We start from the raw sequence: 20,326 nt of genomic DNA on the forward strand, positions 1-20,326 counted from the left end.
GTATTTGGCCTCTCTGGGTTTGACCAGAGCAAGCAGGTCCTGGGCGTGGACAAACGTTGCCCTTCCATGCATGCTGAGGAGCGTGCTGCACTTCTTTGCAGGATCGATGATGTCGCTGGCTTCAAAGAAGTGCTCTAATCTGGCAATGTAGGATTCCCAGTCCTCGGCATCATCTCCTAGGAAGGGTTCGAATTTTGAAGCGGTGGCCATGGCGTGCTTGTGATTGGCTGGCAGTTGGTGCTGACGCCATGACCAATCAGTGGCCCCTATGGCTTAAGGCACCGTGGCAAGCACAGAAGTGGCTGGACCCGGTCTCTCTGGGGCGGTGTGCAAGCCAAGTGATCCAGCGAGCTGAGCCCAATTTCTCTGGGTGGCATTCATCAGAGTTGCTCCAGCAGTCCTGGCAGAGGCACCGGGCGCAGCACAGGTAAGTCTACATCAAAGATTTGCTTAAAACCAAACAAATATAAGCTATAATGTAGGGTGATACTGACTGGGGAGGAGGATTGCTCCTGATTTCTCTATACATCAATCACCTAATGCAAAGGAGACGTTCACATTTTAAAAATCTATAGGCTTCTCTAAATAGAGAAAAAAGGTACTTTTTCCTTGTGGTATCTTGCATAACATTTCCATATATTTATTTATTTATTAATTTATTTATTTATCATACTTATATACCGCCCTCCCCGGAGGCTCAGGGCGGTTTACATCATAACAGAGAACGATACATAAAACAGTCTGTAATATGTTGAGCCTGGGTGCACAATTCAAGTGTAAATAATCATTTAATGAATCTGTGCACTTTTTCAAAAAGCTGCAGCCCAAATCCTTTACGCCAGGGGTAGTCAACCTGTGGACCTCCAGATGTTCATGGACTACAATTCCCAGGATCCCCTGCCAGCAAATGCTGACAGGGGCTCCTGGGAATTGTAGTCCGTGAACATCTGGAGGACCACAGGTTGGTTACCCCTGCTTTACGCTTTACGCTTTACGCTTATAGCTTTTACCGTTTTGTAAAATAAAATAATAATCATTTATTTATAACCCACCCTTCCCTGAAGGTTCAGGGTGGGTAACAATATATATAATAAATAATAAAAATCCTATATAAGCATTATCAACATAAAGATTAAAATCATTGGTAATTTACAATAGAGTTTAAATGAATAATTCTAAAGTTGCCTCCTGTCTTCTGTTGAGAGGGGTGATGTAAACATTCTTATTCCTCTGGTGAGGTTTAGTTGATATCCTGAGCAGACTGATGTTTTGGGCGGGGGGCCAGAATTCCAGTTTCGTCTCTGACCTCAACTGTAGTCTTGGCAGAACAGCCTTGGAGAACTGGAGAATTGTCCTAGATCCCTCAGGGTCCTGATCTCATGGGGGAGAGCTTTCCAGCAGACCAAAATGGCCCTGGCCAGTTTAACAACTTTATGTGTTCTATGTTCGCTTTTCATCCAGTGCTTTAAACCGGTCATTGCATTTAAAAGTGTGTGTGTGGGGAATCAAATTGAAAAAAAAAAGCTTTAATGAGTGATGTCTGCTAGATGAAGTAAATTTTTTCTAACTGATGCTCATTGATAGTTTAAGTCTTCTCTCATCCTTGTTTTAGTTTGCTTGTACTTTAAAACAAAAGTGACAGAGTCCTGTTGTTGGCCCTTCAGAGAAACTGGTTGGCCACTGTGTGAGACAGAATGCTGGACTAGATGGATTGTTGGCCTGGTCCAGCAGAGCTCTTCCGATGCACTTATGTTAGTTTGCATAACACATGGTGGGCAGATCAGTGTTCAAAGGGAACATGAAATTGGTTTGGCTGTATTTCCTCTTCTTTCATGTGAAATGGTTCTCTGCGGGAAATCATTATGCAAAGAGTAATGGGTGAATATATTTGAAAAACAGTAAAATGATCTCTTTCTCCTAACAGTATCTGGTTCCTTAATACTATTTCTGCACAGACATTGTAGATATCAAGCCAGCCAACATGGAGGATTTGACCGAAGTCATCACTGCCTCTGAGTTCCATCCTCATCATTGCAATCTCTTTGTTTACAGCAGCAGCAAAGGATCTCTCCGGCTTTGCGACATGAGGGCCTCGGCCCTCTGCGACAAACATTCCAAACGTGAGTTGCTGCCCGATGGGCCTTTTGGTTAAATGTTGTCCTGAATGTTGCCAGATGTGTACTGCAGGTAAAGATGGCTCACTGGCACCATGTCAGCCACCTGAGTGACTTGCAAATGGGTCTGCTTGCTACAGACAGAAGCTAATAGTTTGCCAGAAGGCTTTCTGCTTCACTTTGGCTTTGAAGTAAAAAACACGAGCTTTGTAGCTGCCCAGGAGGAAGTGTCAGGGTCCAGGCCTCCTGACTCAGCTGCAACAAGTAATTGACTGTTTGGTGGCCTAGATGGCCTAGATGTGTGATGTTGTGATAGAGATCAGACCAGCATCTTGGGCAGTGCCCCTAAACCTCTCCTTGCTTCCAGTGACTCCAGACAGTGGGTGGGTCTGGCTGCCAGGAATTGGTGTTGGAAACTGTTGGGATTTTTCTTCCTGCTTTCCCACAGCATCATTATTATGTATTCATGCATCTCCCAGGGCCATTCCGCACCCAATTTAAAAAGTGAGAATCTTACCATTTGCAGACGCCATATTTTTGGCGTTTTGCACGACGCCGTAAACAATAAAAATCCTATATAAGAATTATCAACATAAACTGCCAGCTACATCCTCCATTTTAAAATGCTTGCAGGGGAATCCACAAAACTGGATTCCCACTGCCCTGTAGCGTTAGCAGGCTGAGAGCAGCCAGCAAGACACTCGCACAAGACACGTGCGTTACCAAAGTGGCCGAAGTAGTGAGAACTCCAGCTCCAGTGCCCACCCTCAAGCCTGCCTCCCTCTCTCTTAACCCAGAATGGGGCTTTCTTTAAAAAAAACCCTTCCTGGAGCAGCAAGTAGGCGCACAATCGCCCAGGCAGAGGACAAAATTAACTTTTCCCCACCAGTTTGCCCACAAAGCATGCCTCTTCCCCGCCAAAAAACCCCACAAATTGCCCCCCCCAATATTTTTAAGCTTCAAGGCTCCGGATTGCAAGAGGGATTGCAGTGAAAGGAGCCCTATGCATCCATGAATAAACACATATGCGTTTAAACAAATAAATCTCATTTAAAAAAATTAGCGGTCATTGTGGTTCCTTTAAAAGAGCGAGAAAGGTGATTGGCCACCTGTCTTGATTGACAGGAGGAAGAGAGGAGTGTGTCTAGCATGTTCCCCTCTCCCACCATTTCAAGCAGGCATGCAAAATGGCAGGAAGTGCTAGATGGCAGCAGAGGAGCCAGCAGGTAAGGAATTCCAGGAGGCGTGTGTGTTTTTTGTTTGTTTGTTTTTTAGCATTATGCCATTGTGCTGGTGTAAGGCTATTTTTTTTCCTGTGCGGAATGGCCCCCAGGATTTCCCTTGCTTTTTTTCATAATTTTTGCAAATCTGCTTTGCTCTGAAGTTTTGAGAAAATTGCAATAATGGTGTGGTATATTTGTTCATGTCCATATGTTGCTGACAATTGCCAGCTTGTGCTAGTACAGCAAATTCAACATCTAAAGCTATGATCTCTCTGTAAGCGGAATTTTAGGTTCAATTTTATGTTTATGGTTCTTGTTAATGTTCTGATGTTGCTGGAAAGTGAGAAGACTAAAGTATCCTAATATACTAGAATTGTAAAACATCAGAAAAGTTGGCATTTGGCCTATTTCAGTTGGAAGTCATCAGCAGAGAGGTGGACACTCAGTCTTTAAGACTGGTAAGTTTGAGCCGAAACAGAAAAACCCACTTTGCAAGAACCCCACCAGAATTTAAACATGTTCTCCATTTTCATTTGCTTTAGGAGGTCATAGGCTGCAAAAATATTTAATTTGTGATTGACCAGGATTTACCATCCCCTGTATGCCAACCCCCACTCTAAATGGACTCCTTCCATCATTGATGTTAGCCAATAACCAGATCAGATTCATTTCAAGTAATTATGTCATCTCCTCCAATATGGGTTCATCTGAAGAGGAATGAACAGGGAAAAAGCTACAGGGTGGGTAGGTGATATACCTCCAAACAATACTGAAGAACCACAACAAAGGTAGCATTTCAATTCCCTACCCTTGCCCTGAACATTCAACGCAGTCCTGGTTCAATTTACCTACACTTCATTTCCAATTTCAGACCAAACACCACCAAAAAAAAATCTGTTGGAAAGTTCCCTTTCAAAATACAAAACTATTAATAGATGGAAACCACCAAGAGGTACTCTCATAAGAATTGCAGAAGTGTCCTGCAGGTAAATGATCAGGTGTTACCTTCATGCAGGAAAGGCTCTCACTTGTGATTTTTGCAGACTAGGTTACTATTACAGGAACAGAAGCAGGCCAGCCATGTGCCCTGTCCTGGAATCATAGAATCATAGAACCATAGAATTGGAAGGGATCTCCTAGGTCATCTAGTCCAACCCCCTGCACTATGCAGGACACTCACATCCCAATTTCTCATCTACTGTAACCTGCCACCCCTTTGCCTTCACAGAAACAGCCTCTCCATCAGATGGCTATCTAGCCTCTGTTTAAAAATTTCCAAAAAGGGAGAACCTACCACCTCCCGAGGAAGCCTGTTCCACTGAGAAACTGATCTAATTGTCTGGAACTTCTTCCGGATGTGTAGATGTAATTTCTTTTGAATTAATTTCATCCCATTCATTCTGGTCTGTCCCTCTGGGGCAAGAGAGAACAACTCTACTCCATCCTCCATATGGCAGCCTTTTAAATACTTGAAGATGGTTATCAGATCCCCTCTCAGTCGTCTCCTCTGTAGGCTAAATGGACCAAGCTCCCCCAACCTTTCTTCATATGTCTTGGTCTCCAAACTCCTCACCATCTTTGTTGCCCTCCTCTGGACACGTTCCTGTTGGCAACCAGTAGACAGTTGGCAATAAAAACAAATATTTTAATGTAGAATAATGATTCAATAAGAAACATGGTTGTATTTGCCATTATCCTTATAAAAGGTTTAATTATTGATGTGAAGACATCATTAGGCGATGCACAAACCTGGACAGTGGATATGGACTATGGAAGGGGCAGGACTCTCACGCCACCCCTGTCCCCCAAAAAACCTTGCGCCCAACACAGGAGGTGAAGAAGAGAAATGTTGCTAGATTAGAGTACTTCTTTGAAGCTAATAACATGATTGATCCTGCAAAGAAGCTAGCATCAGGCTCCTCAGCATGTGTGGAAACGCAATGTTTGCCCTCACCTGGGACCGGCTTGCTCCGGTCAAACCCAAAGAGGCACCATATGAGACAATTGTCAAGAAGCTCCAAAACCATTTCAACCCCCAGCTGGCAGAGATCTCCTTCAACCTTCAGCTGGCAAATGCCTTCTACCACCGAAGCCAGTACTAGGGAAAATCTGTCACCGAGTTCGTGGCAGCACTGCAACTGGCCGCTCGCCACTGTGCATTTGAGAATGCCGAGCAGATGCTGAGAGATCGTCTTGCGTGTGGCCTGCGAGATGAACGAACTCAAAGGCACCTCTTCTCACAGCGGGACTTGACATTCCAGAAAGCCCTCGATGAGGCAGTCGCCAGGCTCGTACATCTGCCAGACTGTGCCAGAAAACAGCCCCAGTCCACACCACCAACAGTGAGGCAGCACATCCGAAGTAGAGATTTAAGAAGTTTGACCATCCTCATTTGAGAGATGTGGGGACTGGGGGGGAAAGCCAACTGCCTGCGCCAGCTGTGATGGCCGGCACCCGAGGAAGACGTGCCGCTTCCGAGAGGTACAGTGCAAGCTCTGTGGCGAACGTGGCCACAATGCCGGTCCAACCCAGCAGTTTTGGAACACCCAAGCGACGCCTGGTTCCAGGGCTGCCAAGGAAAAGCAGCAAAACAACAAAAGAAAAAGTCTAACCGAACAATGTTCCAGTGCAAGGACTGGCACCTTGGCTCAGACTCAGATTTACCAAGAATCATGACCTATCACAATCCAATCAACTGACAGTATTCAACGGAGGATACGTGTGACAGTCAAAATAGAAGGAGCTCCTTGTAGTATGGAACTGGACTCTGAGTCTTCCTTCTCCATCATTTCAAAGGAGACCCTCGATAAGCTCCGTCTCCAGCGAGTTCCACACCTGCGCCCCCTTGGACTGCGATTGACTGACTTTCAGGGGAACCTGTCATTGGCATCGGCACCTTCCAGGTGCAACATAAGTCCATCACCAAGGCGTTACAGCTGGTCATCTTTGAGGACTGCCGCAACAGCCTGCTGGGTCACCCTGCTCGGCATCGACATCTCTGGCATCCATCACCTGCAGCCCTCACAAGTGGAGGCTGTCTGCACAGAGTTCGGGGCCGTATTCGACGGCACACTTGGCTTGTGCATGGGCCCGCCCATCTCCTTCGATCTCGCCCCAGCAGTCATGCTGAATTGTCTGAAGGCCCGCTGAGTGCCCTTTGCCCTCAAGCCACACATAGACGAGGAATTGAACTGTCTAATTAGCCAAGGCATCCTGGAACCAGTGCCACATGCCAAATGGGAAATCCCAATCTTGACGCCGTTGAAGGCTGACCGCATTTGCGCAGCTTACAAATGCACCATCAACAAGGCCCTACAACAACATGCGTACCCGGTTGCTGTAGTTGGCTACCTGCTGGCATCGTTCACAGGAGGCAAGTTCTTCACAAAGCTTGACCTTGCCCATGCTTACCAACAACCTCCAGTCAACGAGACTACCACAGACGCACAAACTATTGGGATGCATCGGAACTCATTCTGGGTCAAGTGGTTACAATTCGGGGTCAGCACAGCTCCGGGCATCTTCCAAAACTTGATGGAGGACTTCCTATGAGGGCTGCCCGGGTGGTTCCATTTTTTGATGACATTCTTATCTGTGGGTCGTTGGAAGAAGATGTGGCTTCCCAGCTCCGGTCTGTCCTGTCCAAGTTTCATGGTGCAGTTCTCTGAGTCAAGGAGGAGAAATGTCAACTGGGTTTTCCTGCAGTTGAATTCCTGGGTTTCCTTGTGGACACATCAGATATGCATCCTACACTGTCCAAGGTCCAGGCGATCAAGCAAGCTCCTGCGCCTCCTTCATGGACTTAGCTACGGGCGTTCCTCGGCCTCCTGAACGTTTATCATGCATTCCTGCCAAACAAGGCGTCCGTGGCAGAACGACTGCACCATTTGCTGGACAAAAGCAAGCCGTGGTCCTGGACCAGGCAACACCAAGCTGTGTTCGAGGCTGTCAAATGCCTGCTATCGTCAGACAGCATCTTGGTGCACTACTCGGAGGCCCTGCCGCTAACCTTGGCATGCGATGCCTCACCCTATGGCATTGGAAACGTCCTGTGTCATTGGTACCCTGACAGCCAGGAAGCATCGATCGCCTTCTATTCCCGCATATTATCGGCTCCTGAGCACAACTGTGTGCAGATCGACAAGGAGGCCCTGGCCATCGTGGCCAGGGTGAAAATATTCCATGGTTTTTTGTTTGGCAGGCCATTCCTTGTCTTTTCAGACCATAAGCAGATACTAGGGCTCTTCACCCCAGGCAAGCAGACACCTCAAATCCTGTCGTCTAGGATGCTGAGGTGGTCTATCTTCTTGAGTGGATACCAGTTCATGCTGCAGCACCGTCCAGGCAAGTACATGGGCCACGCTGATGCCTTCAGTCGCCTGCCACTCCCGGGGATCGATGCTGACCTGTCATCTGCGCATTGCATCCTGCTTCTTTAGGAGCTACCTGATCCTCCCCTTCATGCCTCTGACATTGCTGCTGCATCTGTCAAGATTGTCAGCCGTGTCTTAAACTGGGTATGGAGAGGGTGGCCAAAGGACACACCTTTGGCTGTTTTTGACCCATTCACCACAAGGCAGCATGAATTGCCTGCCCACAAAGGCTGCCTACTGTGAGGAAATCATGTAGTGGTGCCCCCTAAGCTCCAATCTTGGATGTTGGCAGATTTGCATGTCAGCCACTCCAGAATATTCCACATGAAGGCTCTGGCACGCAGCTACCTGTGGTGGCCAGGAATCGACAAGGACATAGTCAAGTGCTGTGGCACATGCCAGGAAAATGGCCCACAGATGCCACAGGCTCCATTACAGGCGTGGGAGTTGACTAAAACCCCATGGTCACGAGTTCACCTGGATTTTGCCGTCCCTTTCCATGGTCAAACTTTTCTGTTAGTTGTGAACTCGTATTCAAAGTGGCTTGATGTGGCCCCCATGTCCTCAGTGACTTCCAAGACAGTCATCAATGTCCTGAGGTCACTTTTTGCAACACACGGACTGCCGGACACCCTGCTGATCCAGCATGTTATTTCCACCCTGTTCCATTTGTCCACCATTGGACAGGCTTTATGGATGGTGCAATCCACCAAAGATGTACTCAAAAGGATAGTGCATGGGAGCTGGCATCAGAGACTAGCAGAGTGGCTGTTCCACCAGCACAGCACCCCATTGTCAGCAACCGGCCGAAGCCCAGCTGAACTCTTAATGGGATGCTGCCTTACTTCTATCTTTGACCGTTTGAACCCCAACCTCACCACGACCTGGCCTCCTGGGTGAGAGGTCCATCAGACCCCGTGCTCTTTTGCAAGTGGAGCCGAGGTTTACGTCGGCAACTATGTGGGGGGTTCCCGCTGGATCCTGGCTATGATTCTACAGAAAACTGGACCGGTGTCATATGAAGTGCAGACTGAGGGTAGAAACCTGCTACATTGCCACATCAACCAGCTGTGGGACCGCCTTCCTGCCCTCAACACAGCCTCACTTCCACTCAATAATGCAACAGCCGAGCAAGATGACAGCGAGCAAGATGACAGCCCCATGGAGCAACCCAGAACCAGCACCAGAGGTGCAGGCATTCCACGAGACACCAGAGGCTCTGGCCATGCCACCTCCAACATCACCACAAGAAGAGGCGGATCCGATGCCTCCCCCAGCCAGCTCCTGAAGTGAGGTGCTCCACCAGGCAACATACTGTACTCAAATAACAGGGGGACTTTGTCTGTAATTTGGTGGGTGCCACCATATTAGTGGATGCCAATATGTCTGTGGGCATTTGGCCACTGATGCAAATAAGGGATTCTGCCACTCAAGGAACTACCAATTAAAGGAACCTGATCACTCTGCATTGGGCTGCCTGAAAGGTATAAAATAAGGTGATCAGATTGTCCCACTTTTGAAGGGACATCTGGGGGTACCTGGCAAATTGTACTTATGTTGAAACTAAAATATATATATTACAATTTGCCATATCTGAAATCAAACAACTGATACAAGAATTAAAATGCGGTAAGGCTCCTGGCAGTGACTTTATCTCCCCTGACCTATTAAAATCTAATATTGATTGGTGGGCCCCTATTTTGGCATCACTCTTTACATATATAGATCAAACTGCACAAATCCCATATGATTGGGGACTTGCCATAATTATACCCATCTTCAAGAAAGGGCTCAGATCTGAACCATCTAACTACAGACCAATTAGTCTGCTAAATGTGATCTCTAAACTGTACTCTAAACACCTATGCCTTAAACTATGCAAGTGGTTAGAACAAGAAAAATCTTAGAAGATGAACAAGCTTGCTTCAGACCAGGGAGAGCAACCATGGGTTGCCTTATCTTGAAATACTTAATCCATAAACATGTCACAACAATTAAGGGCTCCCTATATGCAGCCTTCATTGATCTCAAGGCTGCTTTTGATACCATCCCAAGAAACCAATTGTGGGCCAAGCTGGCCAAATCCTCCATTGATAAAAGGCTACTACATTTGATGGTCATGTTACATAAGGACACCAGATTGCAAGTAAGATTTAGTAACGAGGGTAACCTAACTAAACCAGTGAACACTCAGAAAGGCGTGAGACAGGATTGTATCCTAGCCCCCTTTTTATTTAACTTCTATGTTCTCCTTAATCAAATGCTTTCAGAACTCTGATATCCATGCCCCTAAGCTGGACGGTAAGAAAATACCAATTCTTATGTATGCGGATGACACCGTGATCCTTTCACAAACCAAAATTGGCCTGAAATGCGCTCTGCTTATTTTAAGCCAACAATGCAAAGAAGAACACCTAATTATTAACTATAAGAAAACCAAAATAATGCACTGTAACAACAGGTTCCAGAAACATTGCTGGTATATTGACGGGCACATAATTGATCAGGTTAATTGTTTTAGATATTTAGGAGTCAGCTTCCAATTTAACGGTGGCCATTCGGTAACAGATTCTGCAAAAAAAATTCCTCTAGCCATTCTTAGATTCTTTCATACCAAAGGTGGTAAATTTATTCCAGCAGCCCTGAAGCTTTATTCTGCAAAGGTATTAGCACAAATCCTATATGGTACCCAATTGGGTCCTTATAGGAGCTATGTGCTGCTTGAAAGAGTACAATCAAAATTGTTGAGATATCTTTATAAAAGACCTAACTGCACACCAAATGTTGTTCTACGCCAAGAATCTGGCCTTCTGAAGGTAGAAACCCATGCCTGGCTGACAACCATCAATTACTGGTTAAAAATTTACCACCATCCTAAGGGACTAATCCCGAAATTTTTAGCAGTCTCCTCGCAATTCCCATGGAATAGTAAAATCATTGGAAAAATTCAAACTCTGGGCCTCGATCCAAACCATCTAATAGAACTTGGCCTTAAAACAGCCAAAGCTGCCCTACGACAATGACTTTTTGATATAGATTCTCAGGAGGAATTCTCAGTTCTTCCTAGAATCTATAGCACTCTGAAAGGATGGTCAAGAAATACTCCAGCTCCATATCTCACAAACATCTCAATAGTAAAATACCGTTGGGCCTTCTCAAGAGCACGTTTTAACTCATTCCCCTCAGCCTCCCTCGAGGGCAGGTTTCTCAAGTGTCCGCTGGAGCTAAGTGTATGCCCCTGTGATCCTGGCATGAGACAATTTCACATATCTTATTATATTGTCCTTTTTATGAAACCATCCGAAAATATCTAATCTGCCCCTTATTATCCCACTACACTAGACATTCATCTCTATCATCACATAACAGTGACATTCTAGTTAAATTCTTGTTAAGGGATAAAGACCCACTTATTTCTAACATGGTAGCAAAATTCCTTTACATCTCTACTAGAATTAGATCAAAAAGAATGTCTGAACGATAGTAATAGATAGGTAATGGATAGGTCATTTTATCACTTGGGTTAATGGACTGCTCTAGAAGATGTATTGATTCCTTGTCCCTGCAGCTAACTTCCCTGAGGTTTCTTCCCTCTTCTTCTCTACATGTTATAACCCTTCCCCCCTACCTACAATAACATATTATTTGTTCCCATCAATACATTGTTTTTAACATTGTTTTATTATCTTAATATTTTTATGTAGCAATACTTTTGTATTTTTACTACACATATCGATTAATTTTTTATCATTGATTGCAGTTTGTATTGATGCATTATTTATATGGGTCAATCGACCAAATAGACATACTACTATATATATATTACAATACTATTTGTGCATTCTGTGCATTCTATGAAACTTTTTGTTGCTCCATATAGACCAAATTTTTAATCAAGAATTGGAGAATTCTTCTTCTTCTTCTTCTTCTTCTTCTTCTTCTTCTTCTTCTTCTTCTTCTTCTTCTTCTTCTTCTTCTTCTTTAGAATCAGCCCTGCACAAAACAGCTGCTTTGGAGGGGCACTGGCCTTCCATGAGTCTGTTATCTGGCATCAGCATAAGCATGTTCCTCCTGACAATATATCTTTAGGCAATCTACCCCGTGACAACCCTTCTGGATTTATGATAACATCAAGACTGCTCTGATCCTTGGTGCCTGACTGATATTGTGGCCATTTAGACCTTGTTAGCTCATTGGGTCATCTCAATTGCCCCAGCTCTGTAACATCAAAGAATCAGTCTGAAATAACACAACAAAAATAGAGTCCAATAGCACCTTTAACATCAACAAAGGTTTATTCAAGGTGTAAGCTTTAATTTATTTATTTGGGTTTTTTTACATTTATATACCGTTCACTTCGAAGACCGCCCACTTCGAAGAATACCGCCCACTTCGAAGATGAGGAAGAGTACATGCACTCAAAAGCTCACGCCTTGAATAAATCTTTGTTGGTCTTAAAGGTGCTATTGGACTCTATTTTTGAGGTATCAAAGAGTTGATAAACTATAACTGTGGGATGTTTCTTTGTTTGAGAGCCTCATTGTGAGATCCTTTTCCAACTGCAAGGACTCTGCTGGAATGAACTCTGAATTTGTGCACAAAGAAAGTATTTCTAGAGAGAACATGACTATCTATACCAACTTTCCAGCTGTAGGGGAAAGTGGGGCTCGTTAGATTGGGATTCTCCTTTGTATTCTGTCACACTGGGTTATTCTGACTTGCTATTTGTTGCTAATATAGCCTTAGAATATATCTTAAATTGCTTTTTACAAACATGTGACTCTGGTGTGGTTCCTTTGGCTCTCTGCATCCTGTAGAACCGACAAAGGGGGCAGACCAAGCTGGGCAGGACATGGAGGGGTAGGCTGCCACCTTCTCTCCCCCCACATCTTCCAAAGGCAAGGCCAGGAAGGCCCCCGGGAGGGGTAGGCTGCCACCTTCCAGTCCCCCCACATTTCCCAAAGTCTGGGCCAGGCAGAAAAGGCTACAGGGGGGCTGTCTCCTTCCCACCCCTTCCTCTACATCTCCCACATCTCCCAAAGGCCAGGCTGCTTGAGGAAGACTATAGGACAGGGGTCCTCAAACCACAGCCCATTGGACAAATGTGGACTGCCGAGGACATTTATCTGGCCCACTGGGTGTTTTTGCTGCCACTGCCTGTCCTGCTTAGCAGCCAACTCATCCTGGGCCCGCAGTGTACATGTGTGGAATGTGCGTTATGTTCTCCGACTCCCCTCCTTCTCTCTAGCACGAGACTCTCACAGCACACACGGCGTCAGCGTGAGCTGGGACCCATGGAGCCTATATAAGGCAGCATGTGTGCAAGGACTGCAATCTGGATTTTCAGATAGCTAGGTGGATAGGGAATTGGTTAGAGAACCACACTCAAAGAGAGAGTTCAACGAGATCTGAACACAATGGAAAAATGGGCAAATGAGAACAAGAAACAATTTAACAAAGATAAGTGTAAAGTTCTGCATCTGGGTCAGAAAAATGAAAAGCACACCTACTGGATGGGGGATACGCTTCTAGGTAACACTGTGTGAACGAGACCTTGGGGTACTTGTGGATTGTAAACTAAGCATGAGCAGGCAGTGTGATGCAGCAGTAAAAAAGGCAAATGCCATTTTGGGCTGTATCAACAGGGGCATCACATCAAAATCATAAGATGTCATAGTCCCATTGTATACGGCACTGGTCAGACCACACCTGGAGTATTGTGTGCAGTTCTGGTGGCTTCACTTCAAGAAGGACATAGATAAAATTGAAAGGGTACAGAGGAGAGTGACGAGGATGATCTGGGGCCAAGGGACCAAGCTCTACGAAGATAGGTTGAGGGACTTGGGAATGTTCAGCCTGGAGAAAAGGAGGTTGAGAGGGATTCTGACCAGGCAGTGATATCAGGGCTCTCTCAGCCTCACCCACCCTACAGGGCCATACGCGGTCCGGGCCCCGTGTACCTAAGAGACTGTCTCTTTGCCTATACCCCCAAAAGAGCATTACGCTCTGCCAATTCCAACTGGCTAGTGATCCCTGGCCCCAAAGAAGTACGTCAGTCTTCAATGAGGGCCAGAACTTTTTCTGTCCTGGCCCCCACCTGGTGGAACGAGCTCCCTGAAGAGATCAGGGCCGTGTCCGAACTCCCAAAATTCCACAGGGCCTGCAAAAGGGAGCTTCTCCACCAGGCATTTGCCTGAGACCGTCAACAGGTTCCCCCCTCCATGGCCTGAACCAGTCTGTCCTCTCGGGGGCCTTGGCTGGGTTCCATTCCTGCTGTATTGTTTATGATAACTTAAATTGCGTTATTGGGTTGTTGTTGTTGTTTTTGTTTACGTTATGTACTAATTCGTTCCATGTATCCCCTATGTTGTATGTAAACCGCCCTGAGCCACTTGGAAGGGAGGTATGGAAATCAAATCAAACAAATACATTAATAAATAATACTGACAGCAGAACATGGAACATATTAAAAAAGACTTTATGGACCTGGGGAAAAAGGTAAAGGACCTGGAAGCACAGGTTGTGTTTTCACCAGTCCGAGGCATAGGAAGAGAGAGAAAAATTATGCAAGTTAATGACTGGCTATGTCAATATTGTCAACAGGAACAATTTGGATTTCTGGCTCATGGTCAACAATGTCAATATGAGGGGCTATTATCAGGAGACGGCGTGCACCTCACAAGGGAGGGAAAAAGAATTTTTGGGAGGACCTTTGCACACCTGGTGAACAGGGCTTTAAACTAGACACAAAGGGGGAGCAAGACGTAAATTCAGAACTTGGTGTGATGGCAAGATCTGAACATGAGAAGATCTCAAATCCACAGGGAATGTTACATAAGCAGGGAACTACCAGCTTACAAGAAAGTTGAAAAACCAAAAACCATGAGGCACACAAAGGATAGATTACGATATCTCTATACTAATGCACAGACTATAGGAAACAAGCAGGAGGAACTAGGAGTTGTAATAGAGGAAGGGGGCTATGACCTAACAGGAATCACAGAAACTTGGTGGGATAATGCTCACAATTGGAATACTAAAATTGAGGGGTACAATCTCTTCAGAAGGGACAGACGAGAAAAGAAAGGGGAAAGTAGAATCATAGATTCCTAGAATCATAGAGTTAGAAGGAGCCACACAGGCCAACTAGTCCAACTCCCTGCTCAACGCAGGTTCAGCCCAAAGGTGTAGCAATATATGTTAAGAATCTTTATACTTGTGAAGAAATACAGTACCTGAGCATGAAAGTCCAGTTCAGTGTATTGCGGTTAATATAAAAGGAGTAGAAAACGAGAGCGGTATTATTGCAGGTGTCTGCTATGGATCACCAAGCCAGTCAGAGGACTTGAATGCGATACTGCTAGACCAAATTACACAATTTTCAAAACAGGAGAAAACAGTGGTCATGGGTAACTTCAATTACCCAGATATCTTTTGGAAGACCAACACTGCTAAAAATGTAAACTCCGTTAAATTCTTAACTTGTCTTGCCGACAGCTTCATTTCCCAGAAAGTAGAGAGGGGAACCAGGGGCTCTGCTATTTTAGACTTGAATCTCATCAATAGGGAAGAACTGGTAGATGAGGTGGAAGTAGTGGGCACACTTGGTAGCAGTGACCATGTGCTTTTGCAATTTTCAATCATGGGAAAGAGAAAACATTTACGTAGTTGCACGTACAGACTAGACTTCAGGAAAGCTGATTTTCACAGACTTAAAGGTATGTTGCGTAGAGTCCTGTGGTCAGAAAGACTTAAAGAGATGGGAGTCCAAGAGGGCTGGGAGTTTCTTAAAAGTGAAATACTGAAGGCTGAATCACAAACAATTCCCTTGAGAAGAAAAGATGGAAAGAGCCTAAGGAAGCCAAGTTGGCTCCATAAGCAGTTGTCAAAAGATTAAAAAAGAGTCATTTAGGAAATGGAAGGAAGGCCTTCTTACCAACAAATAACCAATAATTGTAGGGGGAGTGTTAGAAAAGCTAAAGCTCAATATGAGCTTAGGCTAGCAAGAAATGCTAAACGTAATAAAAAAGGCTTCTTTAGTTATATTTCAAGCAAGAAAAAGAATAGGGACTCCATAGGACCACTGCGAGGACAAGAAAGTGAAATTATAACATACGATTAAGAGAGGGCTGAACTGCTTAACTCCTTTTTCTCCTTGGTCTTCTCTTGTGAGGGAAAGAGTGATCAATGTGGCAAAAACATAACACAACACAGGGGACGGGAATGGTAGCCAAGGATCAGTGTTGGAAGAGTCCACAAGCATCTAGTTTCTTTAAATTAAGTGTTCTGGGCCAGATTAACTGCATCCAAGAGTACTAGAAGAAGAAGAAGAAGAGGAGGAGGAGGAGGAGGAGGAGGAGGAAGAAGAAGAAGAAGAAGAAGAAGAAGAAGAAGAGTTGGTTCTTATATGCTGCTTTTCCCTACCCGAAGGAGGCTCAAAGCGGCTTACACTCACCTTCCCTTTCCTCTCCCTACAACAGACACCCTGTGAGGTTGGTGAGGCTGAGAGAGCCCTGATATCACTGCCCGGTCAGAACAGTTTTATCAGTGCCGTGGCGAGCCCAAGGTCACCCAGCTGGCTGCATGTGCGGGAGCGCAGAATCGAGCCTGGCATGCCAGAAGTCCGCATGACACCAAGTCCGCATGACACCAAACTTGCAGATGTCATCTCTGAACCTCTGCCCATTATTTTTGACACTTCTTGGAGAACTGATGAGGTGCCAGACATTTGGAGGCGGGTAAATGTTGTCCCCATCTTCAAGAAATGGAAAAAGGAGGATCTGGTTAATTATTGACCCATCAGCTTGACATCTGTAGCTGGCAAAATTTTGGAACAAATAATCAAACACTCAATCCTTTAGTCTTAGGAGACCATACATTAAACATGAGTCAGCAGTGTGACTCAGTGGCTAAGAAGGCAAATGGGATTTTGGGCTGTATCAAACGGAGTATCGTGTCCAGATCACGGGAGGTGATGGTACCACTTTACTCTGCTCTGGTTCGGCCTCACTTGGAGTCCTGTGTTCAGTTTTGGGCACCCCAGTTGAAAAGGGTTGTTGACAAACCAGGAACGTGTCCAGAGGAGGCCATTAAGGATGGTGAGGGGTTTGGAGACCAAGACATATGAAGAAAGAAACAGCTTGGTCTGTTTAGCCTAGAGAGGAGATGACTGAGAGGGGATCTGATAACCATCTTCAAGTATTTAAAAGGGTGCCATATGGAGGATGGAGCAGAATTGTTCTCTCTTGCCCCAGAGGGACAGACCAGAACCAATGGGATGAAATTAATTCAAAAGAAATTCCATCTCAACATCCGGAAGAGGTTCCTGACAGTTAGAGCGGTTTCTCAGTGGAACAGGTTTCCTCGGGAGCTGGCGGATTCTACATCTTTAGAAATTGTTAAACAGAGTCTGGATAGCCATCTGACGGAGAGGCTGATTCTGTGAAGGCAAAGGGGTGGCAGGTTACAGGAGATGAGCGATTGGGATGTGAGTGTCCTGCATAGTGCGGGGGGGGGTTGGTCTAGATGACTCATGATGTCCCTTCCAACTCTATCTTTAACACTTTTTGCTCCCTTTTATATTTTGGAAACAGCCTCCTGGGAGGAAACTGTCCGTGGCCCTGTCCGTCCAATGTCCGTCTGGTACATCCCTCCTGATTGGCCAGCAACCATATGGCCCATCCCCCACAAAGCCCGCAAGGCCAGTAGCCGCCATTTGGCCACTGGACATCGCCAGAGACAGAGGTCAGAGTCAGGGGCACTGGTCTGGAGAGTGGGGGACTGAGGGGCCTGCCTGCTGCTACCCTCAATGCCAAAAAAGCTCAGCTGCTTGGGAGTGGGCAATGTCTGCTTCTCTGGGTCAGGGGCCTAGTGACGGCTTGCTGCCCCTCAGAGCCAGGCCCACTTCTCTTATAGGGTGTCTGTTATGGGGAAAGGGAGAAAAGGCGATTTTAAACTGCTTAGAGACAACTGAGGCCAGCTGGGTGACTGTGGGTCATTCCCAGTTCTCTCAGAGCTCTCAGCCCCACTTCTCTCATATGGTGTCTGTTATGGGGAGAGGGAGAAAAGGCGATTTTAACCTGCTTAGAGAGAACTGAGGCCTGCTGGGTGACTGTGGGCCATCCCAGTTCTCACAGACCTCTCAGCCCCACTTCTCTCACAGCTTGACTGTTATGGGGAGATGAAGGGAAAATGTGTTTGTTAACAGCTTTGTGATTCCTTTTGGTAGTAAACAGCAGTGTACAAAAATCCATCTTCTAAGGGGCAACAGTGAAAGAAGCATGTGGGCACATAACTTTATATCAACTGTAACAAAATGGAGACAGAAGGAGTAGGGTCACAGAACTGGGGGGAATTGGTTGCCATGTAATCTTCCCCTAAGAAGAGTCTCCAGTCTGATTTTCCCTACACATATCTGAAGATATGGCTATGGAAAGCTCATCTGTAACCACTATGCCACAATTCCCAACTGTCAGTCCTCTCCCACACTCAATTAACATTCCACCACAGCCCCCCACACAACACACATTCAACCTCATGCCCTTACAGACTGGACAACCCCCCCCCCCTTACTCTTCCCACTGCCAAGCTCTCTCTATCTTAATCACTCTCTTCTTTTCTACCCCCTCTCTCTTTATTATTTTCCTCCCTCCCCCTTCTAGTGCCCGTTGTATCAGCTACAACGGGCTTTAATTCTAGTGATTCTGTTAGTACCTTTTGGCAAATTTTATAGGTAACTGACAAAGCCCCATCAAATTTCCAATAAGCAGACTCTTTTGATGCAAAGAAATTTCTTTATTCAAAAGAAATGGTGTACTGGAGCAAGGAATTCCTGGCTGAAAATTAGCTAACAAGCTAGCATACTTTTGTAACCCCGCAATGAAACCAGCATGTGCATGTCTATAAATCTTAGGCAGTTTAAGTTCCACAGTGACTTTACCAACAATTCTTCAATGGTGAATAGACCCACATATTTGAATCCTGATTGTTTAATGGGTTGCCAGCTTTTCAAGTGCTTGGTGGAAACATAAACTTGGTCCCCAAAGGCAAAGGTTTATTTTTTGGGTGGGGAGGTCTTTTATGATCTGCATACTGTTTATAAGACTATCTGGGGGAGATGACTGAAGATGGCGCCGTAGCAGCCGGATTTCTGGCTGGCTCTTAAGCCATGCTGAGGGTCAGGAGCAATCACACCTGGCAGACCTGAACAGATACACAAATCTGCTCGCCGGTCGCCCCAGGGACTGGGAACGGCATCCTGAGGGTCCTACAGATCCGTGGAGAGGGAGGGAGAGACTGAGCTCTCCGGATCAACCGCGGCATGTGCTTAAGGTCAAGATTGACCGTAAATAACTTTCTAAGCCTGAAACGACCAGCTGACCCTACATTCTTCCCAGACCATCTTTTACCAGACTGACAGGAGCTGAAGCCTACAACAGTAAGGATTGAAAGCTTTCTGGCTTTTCCTTTTCTTTTCCCACAAGCTCTTCCCCACCCTCCTCAACCAATTTACAAGTGACTTCCCTCTTTCGTCGAGTGAGAGACTCCCAGCTAATTATACCCACTAACCAAACAAAGAGAGAGCTTTAAAGTTTTGTTGGAGAGAGTACAGTGGAGGAAGCTGACTTGAAACGGAGATCGACAAACTGATAATTTGGGATCGCTTGTGCTCCCGCGAGACCTCACAAGACTTTCTGTTTATAGTTTGTGACTGCCTAGAACTATGGAAAAATTAACTAAGGCACAGCTTTTCCATTTGTTATGCGAAGGGAACTCAAAGATACTGAAAGCAGTCAATAAGCTGGAAAAGGAAATCCGTGGGACTAAGGGGGAGCTTTTGGACGGAGCCGACGGTCTGGAGAGAGCAGCTGATGACACAGCTCAGCCAATAATACATCAAACGAAAATTCAATGTTTGGAAGTTAATCAACAGGAGGGGGAGAGAGCTAGGGATGTAAAAATCCAAAGCACCTTGGAAGAACTTGGGAAAACAGATTTAAGGAAGGAAAGCACCGAAAACCTGGAAGTCTATTTAGAGCAGGAAGTGATTTGGATCAGCAAAATAAAAAGAGTCTATTCAAAGGCGACAGCACGCAGGAAGCTATCAGGAGATAACTCTGTGCGACCAGAGGAAGAGATCCGGATTGACAAAATATACAGAGCCTATTTAAAGGCGACTGCAAGCAAGAATCAAGTAAGAGACTTCTTTGGCCCTGAAAATACTCTACTATGGAAAAAAACACAATTTCATTTTCTGCGACCACCTGAAGGATGTGATGAACAGTGGAACATTCTCCTGGTTTCCTGTAGGGAAGACAGCAGCAGTAACTTTTAGGACAGGACCAATATATGAAGGGAACTGACTTTATATCATCTAAGACAATAATAGAATATATTCTTATAATAGACTATACTCTCATATGTATCAACAATTACTCTGCTAAGAAAGATGGTAATAATTTTTAGATCAGGATATGTGATGGGAACTGAATATGTATGCCAATATGTATGTTAAAAGAGGATGGCAAACTATATTTCAAATGTATTAACAAGACAGCAGCAGTAACTCTTAGGTCAGGGCCAATTTATGAAGGCGACTGACCTTATATCACTTAAG

General features: G+C 45.4%; 1 protein-coding gene across 7 annotated transcripts in view; it reads left to right on the forward strand.

Moving 5' to 3' along the window:
- Positions 1 to 20,326, forward strand: part of PPP2R2C (protein phosphatase 2 regulatory subunit Bgamma) — a 208,899-nt gene that overhangs the window by 144,575 nt on the left and 43,998 nt on the right. For all 7 annotated transcript variants that reach the window (XM_077301538.1, XM_077301541.1, XM_077301540.1 and 4 more), the window contains one exon: positions 1,956 to 2,120. In XM_077301538.1, coding sequence (XP_077157653.1) covers positions 1,956 to 2,120 — 165 coding nt within the window. The remainder of the gene's footprint in view (positions 1 to 1,955; positions 2,121 to 20,326) is intronic.

This window comes from Paroedura picta, chromosome 10, assembly GCF_049243985.1.
Source record: "Paroedura picta isolate Pp20150507F chromosome 10, Ppicta_v3.0, whole genome shotgun sequence".
NCBI classification, from domain to species: Eukaryota; Metazoa; Chordata; class Lepidosauria; order Squamata; family Gekkonidae; genus Paroedura; species Paroedura picta.